The sequence below is a fragment of the Vitis riparia genome, chromosome 6, assembly GCF_004353265.1.
Source record: "Vitis riparia cultivar Riparia Gloire de Montpellier isolate 1030 chromosome 6, EGFV_Vit.rip_1.0, whole genome shotgun sequence".
Lineage (NCBI taxonomy): Eukaryota > Viridiplantae > Streptophyta > Magnoliopsida > Vitales > Vitaceae > Vitis > Vitis riparia.
In genome coordinates this window covers 7,835,535-7,846,533 of record NC_048436.1, presented here as the reverse complement: position 1 = coordinate 7,846,533, position 10,999 = coordinate 7,835,535, and the positions used below count along the sequence as shown (strand labels likewise).

At 33.6% G+C, this 10,999-nt stretch overlaps 1 protein-coding gene across 1 annotated transcript in view; it reads right to left on the bottom strand.

Annotated features, from left to right (window-relative positions):
- Positions 1–1,046: 1,046 nt before the first annotated feature.
- LOC117916096 (serrate RNA effector molecule) overlaps positions 1,047–10,999 on the bottom strand; it is a 30,913-nt gene continuing 20,960 nt past the window's right edge. Inside the window, exons 10-12 of the mRNA XM_034831930.1 lie at positions 2,990–3,258; positions 2,711–2,893; positions 1,047–1,618 (exon numbers count right to left, since the gene is read on the bottom strand). Coding sequence (XP_034687821.1) covers positions 1,558–1,618; positions 2,711–2,893; positions 2,990–3,258 — 513 coding nt within the window. The 3' untranslated portion in view covers positions 1,047–1,557. The remainder of the gene's footprint in view (positions 1,619–2,710; positions 2,894–2,989; positions 3,259–10,999) is intronic.

Sequence of the window (10,999 nt, the reverse complement as noted above, 5' to 3'; positions counted from 1 at the left end):
TTATAGAATTCTACTGATGTTCACTAGCAGGCTTGTAAAAGAGTACTTCGTTACTTAAAAGGGACCATCACTCATGGTCTTCACTTCCAACCCAACAAACAATTGAATCTTGTAGGCTTTCACTAATGCTGATTGGGCAAGGTATCTAGATGATAGATGATCCACCAATGGCTATTGTGTGTTTTTGGGAGGAAATCTTGTGTCTTGGAGCTCCAAGAAACAAAGTGTAGTAGCACAATCAAGTACTGAGTCGGAATATTGTGCATTAGCCCTTATTGTTGTAGAGCTAACTTGGCTACATTCTTCACTGAGAGAGTTGGGGGGAGTTCATATCAAATTCTCACCAATCATTTGATGTGATAATCAAGGAGCAGCTTTGTTGGCAGCTAATCTTGTTTATCATGCTTGAAAAAGCATATTCAAATCGACATTCGTTTTGCTCAAGACAAGGTTCTTCAAAAGACATTAGAAATCCGCTTTGTTCCTTCCAAAAACCAGAATGCTAACATCTTCATCAAACCTTTGTCAACAGCTAGATTTTTAAAATTGAAGAGCAAACTCAAAGCAAATGAGTCCCCTTTTTGTTTGAGAGGGTGTGTGAAGACAAACATGGAAGCTGCTACATCAAGTGCCACCTCGGATTTGTCTTAACCACAATCTGTTATAGCTTGTAACAGGTTTTGGTTATTCTGGTGAAGTTTCTGGAACCTCCCCGAACTTCCTTTCTTCACTCTGTACTCATTTAAAAAGACTCAACACAACACAGAGAATGATGACTTGAGATTGTAAATTTTCTGGGTTCAAGATTTATTTTTCCCTTGTTTGTCCAACGGTTTTCTCTCTCTCCCAAACACAAATTTCAGTATCCTGAAGGATTTACCTTGATCCATCCAAGGGGCAATTTCACTTAGGAGCAAAATGAAAGCCAGTATTCCAAAACCTAGAACTTTACAAAATGATATTTTAATAAAAATGTAATGAACTTTCAACATATAAACCACATGTTTATGATTTTCCAGATAAATGAAAGATATCTCTAAGAGCCCTTACCATACAAAGTGAAGTTCCTGATGGATTTTGTATGATTATTGTCTTAAACATAACATGTCCCCCAGACTCAGCCTCAAATGACGCCCAGAGAAAAGAGGATCCATGGATATCAAATACAGAATATTCACATTTCTAAAACAATCTGAAGTCTAATTCCAGATGTGAATTTTACAGGACTACAATTTGATGAGAATTGAACATTCCCACCTGAAAATCATAAACGGCTATTCTATTTTAGTCACTAAAGCAAGTGGGAGAAAAAAAAATATCAGGCAAGTTCATGCCACTAACACACATGCAATAATACCTAGCAATATCTGAATGGGAAGCGGATTCTGAGCAGCACTCAGCAGCCTCGTCGTAATAAATTGTAGTACAAGGTGGGTTGGCTGCTTCTGAATTTTGATTACTGCAAAAAAAAAATGCAGATGACCTTCACCCAGTACACAAGTTTGCTTTTGAGAGAACCACTTCACATAATTTCATCATGCTCGCAAATCTCGGTACCTACAAACTCCTGTAATCTATCACAGTGACTTCATCCTCTGGGGCATCAAGGTCCTGGTAACTGCATCCACATCCAAAGGAAGTCAGCTGCAGACTTCACATTCATAAAAACATGACACCCCAAATATGGCAAAAAGAAGCTAGGGATGGAGATATATTTTGGGGTTGGGAGATCACATCCTAAATGGCTTTTTTATTATAAAGTTACATTCTCCCTCCCTTCAATCCTCCCCCCAAACCCACCTAAAGAAAAGGAAGAAAATACCCCTAGCAAAACCATTTTCATGAAATTTATGGTCATGGACAAAATTATGCTCATGAAGAAATTCCTGGCCACTTCACGAAATGTGTGTGTATAGAGAGAGATGGAGAGAGAGAGAGAGAATGTCACTTATCATTGCCAAATGAAATATTAAGGTCTCAAATAAAGTGAAGATTTCAACCACATCATCAATAAGAACAAGTATATAATAAAACACCAAATGGAGTTCCCATAGAAATTTGGTGGAAAGAAGTAAAAAATAAATATGAAAAAAAAAATCCAACTAAGTGCATGTGTGCACTCATGCACACATCTTTCTTCTTTTCTTGTTATGTCTTTATGCTGGCAAATGGAAAGAATTAAATAGTGGTAAGCCCCTATTTTATGTACGCTACATTTTTCCTTATTGACCAGTAATCTGTGCAGAGAGGATTCAACTTAATTATATATATAGAAACTACAATTCCTGCAGATAATTTGTTGCACCAAGTGCCATGATTTTCTAGCCAGCCATACCCCAAAGTTGGTGCAAACCATAAATAACAAACTCAGTTTATAGAACTGAATTGGCAAAATTTAAACGCTGGTTGTTGCAGGGCAGTCAACACCCCGAGGTTTGGGTCCTCATAGAGAGTCTTAAGGGCTTGGCCATGGAAGGTTCCTTGGTTATCAAAAAATAAAAAAAAATAAACACACTATTAAAGGTTCATATGGCACATATTCTTTTAAGAGGTCAAAGAAGGAGAGTGGGTAAAAGAAATTTAGCTGGTCCACAAGTTCATTATATCCCCCATCTTAAAAAATTTGGAAATTGGCTCAAGCTGAAGTTCTGTCACTAACCAAAACAAAACCATTAAACTGGGGCAAGGATGATCCAGAAAAAGGAATTACCTTCGTAGACGCCGAGGATCTTGTCTTAAACCTGGAGATAAAGCAAGAACTGGGGCTGGCCCACTTAACTGGGGCCCAGACCTCCCATTCCTCCCCCCACCTTCAAAAGGGGATGGCCCGCCCTGCTCTCGCAGCATACGCATTGCAACTTCAGGTGGAGCAGGAACAAAAGGTCCCAAAGGACTGCAAGTGCACCCACATATAAGCTCTCAAGGAAAACAGTAAATTAAGCTATCACAGAAAATACCAAAAAAATCATAGAACAAACTGTCAACCTACCCAGCACCAGGAACAGGCATCAATACTGGTGGAGGGGGCATATCTGAGGGAAAAGGAGGAGCAACATGCATGCCTTGACCACCAAAAGTGTCAAACATTCCTTCACCAGGATTCCCCCCATCTGGACCGTCATTGGGCTGGAAATCATTTGACTGATGGTTATCAGACCTATCATATCTTTCACTTCCATTAGCTCGATTTTCACGTTCCCTACGATTGTCTTTCAATCGATTATCTGGACCTAGCCTGCGTTTCTGTGTCTTGTCCTTCTGCAAAGAGAGGATTTAAAATAATAATATTATTATTGTTATTATAGTAATAACATGAAAAGAGAATTACAAAAATGAAACTCAATACACAACTTTCTGTCTTGTCCAATGAAAAGAGAAGATTTAATAACAATAAAAACATCACAGCAATAATCTGAAAAGAGAAACATAAAAATGGAACTCAGTAAACAAACTGTAGCTATGGAAATCAAACTAATAATTGTTTTTTATAAGTGGACAATCAAACAAAAACAGACTTCCAATAGAATTAGGTGGTGTTTTTTTAACTTAATTCTAAATAGAACTTAAAACTAAATAACACTTAATTTATCTATCAAAAAAAAAAAAAACTAAATAGCACTTAATAGTAAGTATTAGGCTGTTTGTTTTTGTAATATTTTATTTCTATTAAGCACTAAAAAGTAAAGCAAAACTAATATGTTACTTTTTTCATTTAAATAAAAAACAAATATTTTGTCTTTTTTTATTCAGCCAAAAATTTATAACAAGTTATGAAAAAGTAGAAAAACAAATAACCTAAAAAAACAAACACCCTCTTAGAAAGACTAAATGGCTCACATCAATAAAAAAAGTGATATAAAAGTCTTTATTTACTTTAAATATTGTGGAGAAAAATTGTATTCTTTTTAAATCTTGGAAGTATACCATCAATGAAATATATAAAGGAAAGAACAAGGAAGAAAAGAAAGAATAAGGAAGAATCCCTACAAATTAGGGATTATATACATAAATATACATCTAGCTATATATATATATATATATAACTGTACTTACGGCTGTACAACTTACACAGCTATCTATTAGATTTGTATATCTCCTACAGCTGTATATTACAGCTGTAATAATACTCAACAGCTGTAATAATCTTCAACAAATATCATTAATATATATGATTGATAAAGGAAGTCAATACCCAACAAACAGGTGAGGCAATTAGAACTTAGAACTCTTTAACTTACGATACACGATATGATACAATGGCACGATATATTTTTTATGGAAATCAATACGTATCGCAATCTACATCTTATTTTAAAGCATATTTTACGATACATGATATAACGATACAACAATACATACATCTTCAACTATTTTACATAATTTTTAAGAAAAACCAAAGTAATTCTTTTTTAAAAGAATTTATTATATTAATTGCTTAAAATGCACTAAAAATTTTAAAATTAAAAATAGAAAGGAGACGTAAGTAAAATAACTTTATATGAAAAGTTACATTTTTGTTGTCAAATGCTAAATTAGAAGTCAAGTAATTTACTTTTACAATGAATATTGATGAATTTTCATTTAAATGATTTGAATGTTGATATCAAAAATGATGGTGATTAGCGAATAAAAAGTTTGAATTTAATATATTAGCATTTTTTTTAATTTCTTTTTTCAATGGAGAAGGAATGGTGACGAATATGGTAAAGTTGGAACTTTGAAGATGATGCATATAGATCATAGCTAAAAAATCAATCAACAATACAATAAGTGCAAATGCCTAATTAGAATGAACTAAAAATCATAGCTAAAAAATTTGAGAATTTTATTTTTTGTGCATTATGTGATGAATTTGTATGTTAGAGCCATATTTTGTTAGTTTGAATTTGTCAAAACACTAATGTTCAATATTTTCATATGATATGATATCGTTTAATTTTTTAGATCCTATTATCTTTCATAAAATTGGTTATATATTACTCTATACTTCATACTTCCAATAGATATGCACACATATTTATTTATTTATTTATTTTTGACTATATAAAAAAACTTACAATGCACAATATGATACAATACATGATAAAAATAAATAGAAAAATGATACACGATAATTTTTACAAGTTAACAAAAAGGGATGACAAAAAGGGACATGATGTAAATCGTTAAGCTGGATAAGGTGCTCTTAATCAAAATTTGTCTTTCACCTTTTGAGATATATTATTTCTTCCACAAAGCAAGCCTTTTTATTATATTAGTTCTCTTACTTTATTTAGGCTTTTATTTTATGTTTCCTATTAGGAATAATTCAATTATAATTAGGATTTTTTTCTACCACACTTAGGATTAGAATTAACTTTACAAATACCTTAGATGTCAAAAATTTATTCATTAATTATTTATTCAAAAAAAAAATGTTTAGAACCTCTGTCTCTTGAATTATGCCAAGAGGATTCTTTATTCCCTTCTTTGTCACTTCTTTTCCATTTTTTTCTATTGCATCGGCTTGGCTTATTTTTTATTTTTCTTGCGTATATCCTAAAGCACCCACATCCACTTAAAATTGTCAAATGCAAGGCATAAAACAACTTAAAGGCCATGGCACTTTACTAATAACAAAATGTAACCACTATAATCTATAGCCTTAAGGAGTTTCCTAATGTATTATTTGTTATCTTTAATATGGGATCTCTTTTGTTTGTTATTTACTTTTCTTGGCAATTCAAGAAACCCAACTGTGGATATTTATCTTCCTCTTTTCCTTTCCTTTCTTTTTTTGGTTCCCTCTCCTACTATTGTAGTTTGAAAGCATAAAGCCTTTTTTTGGATCCCACTCAAATCCATTTTATACAAACAATTAGCATGGCACAACCAGTTAGGCCTGAAAGTTAGAAGCATAACCAATGAGGTTTTCCTTTGTTTACCCACTCCTCAGCCTTCCTTTCATTGATAAGCCCATACTAATATAGTTTTTATCTCAATCTTTTACATGGTTTCATTCACATTAAGGCTGTGGTTCACATTCATAATATGGTTGAAATACACTTCCCAAGAACATTGCTAGCCTTCAAAAAAATTTCTATAAATCAAGTTGGAATTAGATCATTTATCATTTGACAAGTCCTTTAATGATAGCAGTAATCTATTCAACTGGCTGGTAGACCTAGATCTATTTCCATAAAAGTCAATGTAGCTGAATTCAAGATTACAAGATGAGGAATTTCTAGATTGATTGAATAAAGCTGACCAATGCTTTGAATGACACAGCATGTCTAATTTGTCAGTTCTGCAAAGCTGCTAAATCCTGTTATGATATTATGATTCTTTAAGAAAGACTTACAAGCTTATATGTAGATCAGAAACTCACAAACCCTAGCTAAGTGACCAAACTAATCCAACTAAAACTATTCAAAAGGGGAAAAACCTAGTAGAATAAGGACAACCAACCAATCCAACTAAAACCCCCAAAGCAATCCCACATAGAAATAAGAGATTAATCGAGCTAACTAAAACTAAAAAATAAAAACTGATCATAGTAGAATAAGGAACAGTAATCCTAGTCCCACCAAATTATAGCATTAACTATTGAGAAAATACCCCACCCCCAATCACAGTTGTTAACTTGTACAGTGTATCATGTGTTGTTTTTATATATTTCATGTATTGTAAGTCTTTTTTAGTGAAAACTAATTCATGTTGTGTAAGTCTTTTTATAGTGAAAAATAAATGAAAAAAAATATGCATACATGTACATAGATACTAGAAACATGAAGTACCATGTAATATACAACCAATTTCACAAAAGATAATAGGATTTAAGGAGTTAAACCATATCATATCATGTGAAAATATTAGATACTAGAGTTTTCGAAGTTAAATTTAACAAAATATGAGTTTAATGTATAAATTGATTGCAAAATCCACAAAAATAAACTTTCTAAAATTGTAGATATGATTTTTAGTTTCAACTTTTAAGTAGGCATATGTGTTGTAGATATATATGCCTTTATGTGTCATCTTCAAAATGCTAACTTTTCATATTAGTTATCATTCCTTTCCCAATAATAATTAAAATAAATAAATATTAAGCAAAAGTTTATATTCATCAATCATCATTATTTTCAATATTAACATTCAAATCATTCAAATGAAAATTCTCTAATATTCATTGTAAGAATAAATTCACTTAACTTCTAGCACGACATTTGACAACAATGAAGTTTTGTAAATAGGATTATTTTACCTCTCTCTCCCCTCTATTTTTTTTATAAGTAAACGCACAGAAAAAAATATATTAGAAGAAAGGGTGCCTTAAGGCTGACCCAAAGCATACAGGAGATATACAAGAGGCACCAAAAAGCAAGAACAAAAGAAGAGGGGATACAAAAAATCACTAGCCCTCATCTAGAACCCAACCAATCAAAAAAACTGATTAAAGGAAGAGTCCTTCATCTACAATCGACTTAGTCAAAAACCAAAAATTACATACAAAAGATCTCTCTCTCCCCTCTATGATCAATTTCTAATCTTACCATACATTAAACAAATAATATAATAATTCTTTATTAATTTCAAAAAAAATGTATCATTTTGTTGCATGATATCATGCACTATTAACTTTTTAAAACCCATAGTTGGTAAAAGACGTGTCTAAAGCATGCCTATGCCCAAGGTGCAACCAATCCTAGCCATAGCATCTCACCTGCCAAAGCCCACACCTTATTGGAAAGGTCACCTCATATATGTTCTATTTCCTTTTTAAAACTTTTATTCTTTAAATTTCTAATTGCGTATTGAAACTTCTAATAACTTCAACAGTTTTGTGTTCAATGATTCTTTTAATTGTTTGAAATCTAGAATGTTGTTGCTTTGATTGAATTTTGAATCATATTCTATAAATTTGGCATGCACTCTAGGTTGTGTTTTATTTCGTTTAGGGGTGCACTTGTGTTACACCTTCTTGAAGATTATCGATATTTAAAGATCCAACTTCACCAAAGGAATTATCACCTTCATCATCACATGCTGACCCATCAATTTCTCCCTAAAACCCTGACTACTTCAAGTTGTCATAGTGCTGTCATAAGCTCTAATACGAAAACTGATAGAGGATCTTAAAAAATTTTACACTAAAGGATTTTCTTAGATTATAAAATGAGGTGAAAAGAATAAAAGATAGCTCAGAAATGAGGTAAAGAAATACTTAGCAATCAAACCAACATTCTAAGGGAATCACACATAGGGCTTCCTAAGCAACCACATTTAAGAGAAAGACAATCACACCCTCAAAGAAAGCATAACGGATGCCAAAATTCTTTATTAGATATCGGATGCTCCACTTTAAAAAAAAACTACATAGGCATATATATATATATTTATATAAGTAAGAGATTGTATTAATAAACGCAGAAAGCGCACAAAAGTATACATGTTGTATACAAATAGCACCAACCAAAAAACAAAAAAGAGGACAAAAAAATACTCCCTCCCTCAACCAAGACCCAACCAATCTATGAAATCAACCATTTGCATATAACCTCCACCTATATATACCCTAACCCACATAGAGAAATTGTCTAAGAATAAATTTTTCAGCCTTTGATTAGACAATCCCTCACAATCAAAGAATCTCTTATTTCTCTTCTTCCAAATCGTCTAGAAAATACAAGAATGAGTTGCTCTCCAAGCCTTTATACGCCTTCTTTCTATTAAAGAATCATGCCACCCTAGAAGGGTCTCCCTAATTGTCTTAGAAATAACCCACCGAACACCAAAAATGGAAAACATTAGTTGTCATAATAATCTCGCCTTGTCACAGTAAAAAAGGATATGATCAATGGACTCTAACTCCTCTTTGCACAATGCACACCTGTTGACCAAAGTCCACCCTCTTCTTTGAAGCTAATCCAAAGTCAAAACCTTTCCCTAACATGCCTCCCAAGAGAAGAAACTCACCCTTGAAGGAATCCATGGATTCCAAACTATCTTTAAAGGGAAAGGGATGGTTTCATCAATCACCAACAAAGAATATAGCCCTCTTACAAAGCAAAACCCCTTTATTATGTCCCTTCCAAACTACTCTATCCTCTTGCTCCCTCTTCACTGAATGTCCTTGGAGTTTAGAAAGAAAACATTCCATGACACCCAACTCCCAATCATTCAGATTCCTAACAAAAAAAAGGTTCTAATTTCCTCCTTCACCACAATGTTCCCAGAAATCAACTACCCAAGCTTCTTTAGCATCAAATAAGGCAAACAAGGTCGGAAAAGTCTCACATAATGGCTTTTCACTACACCACCTGTCTTTCCAAAACTTCACCCTACTCTCATTGCCCACCCGCAAAGGAAATCATTGAATTAAAAAGCTCCCACTACTTCCCAATCTTTTTCCAAACCCTAACCCCATAGGAATCTCTCATCACAACTAACCTCCATCCCCCTTCCTCATCCCCAAACTTCCCTCATACAATTTTCTTCCACAATGAATCTCTTTCGCTAGCAAAGCGCCAACACCACTTACAAAGTAAGGTCTTGTTAAACAACGAAAGAGAATGAACACCTAGCCCTCCTTTCAACTTTGCTTTACAAATGGTAGACTCTTATGACCCTTATGACATTCTTTCCTAATAGGACACCTTTCTTTTTTTTTTTTTTTGATAAATGAGCGCAAAATATATTAAAAAAGGCCGAAAGGCCGCAACGCATACAGGGAGTATACAAGCATCCACAAGGCCAAAAGTGCAAAAACAAAACAACCTCACCAGCCCTTAGGGAGCCGCTAACCACTCCAAGAAACCTAAAAGCGAAGAGGACTCCTCTCCCATATACACCTTAGCCCAACTCCACAAACTACATACAAAAGAATTCTTGAGTGTCTGAATAGCTAAAGAGCCCCCTCTAAAAGCTAACCTATTTCTTTCCTTCCAAACCATCCAAAAAATACACAACGGAATGGAATTTCAAATCTTTTTCCTCTTTTTACCCACAAAAGGGCCCCTCCAACTAATAGGACACCTTTCTTATTCCTTATCTTTCCTTGCAAGAATTTTAAAAAAATAAATAAATAAGGGAAATGAATATTATTTAAAAACCAAAATAAATAAACACTTTCCCAATATAATAAGAAGAGACAAAGAAATAAAAACTTAAACTTAACTAAAAGTAAACTACTAAAAATTAATAGATACTATAAACAGGACAATGAAATCAAACTATTCTTGGCTTACTTTTTTGTTGATAAACCCCAAGGTTCATTCCTCATCATACAAATACAGTCAGAATCTCCTTTCACAATGCATATATGACATCTTCTACTTCTTCTCTAGTATCAACAATAAAAATGTCCATAATCTTACATTCATTTTCAGACCTTTCAGTCACATCAGGACTTGAGATCAACATAGACAGAAGTAATCAATATTGACTCCAATCACAAGAAGAGGTTAGCACCCTTCATAATGTGTAGGATTACTGGAGTAAGGAATGGCCTCTTACTTATCTTGGCCTTCTACCATCTGGTAGTCCTACAGCAGCCCATTTTGGGGACCTGATTGTAGACAAAAATATATAAAAGGCTTGACAGATGGAAGAGAACTCATTCATCTTTAGGAGGTATGAGTACTCTATTTAAGGCTGCCTAGCTCATATTCTGGCTTGCTACCTTCCCATCTACAAATCCTCAGGGGAAATAGCATTTAGATTGAGAAAACCAAGGACGACTTCATCCAACATGGACCGTAAAGGAAGTGAGACAAATAGACTGGATGGACTAAGATTCACATGCCTAAATCTGTTGGGGGTGCTAAACCTAGGGGAAACCTCTATATAAGGAATAAAACCCTTATCATTAACTGGCTGTGGTGGTTCCCAAGGAAGCGTAATTCCTATGGAATTAGGTTACTAAAAGCATTTAGGTTTGCATAATAATGGGTGGGATGCCAACTTTTTTGTCTGCACTTTATACCAATGTCATTGGAAAGCTATAACCCAAGGCTACCAA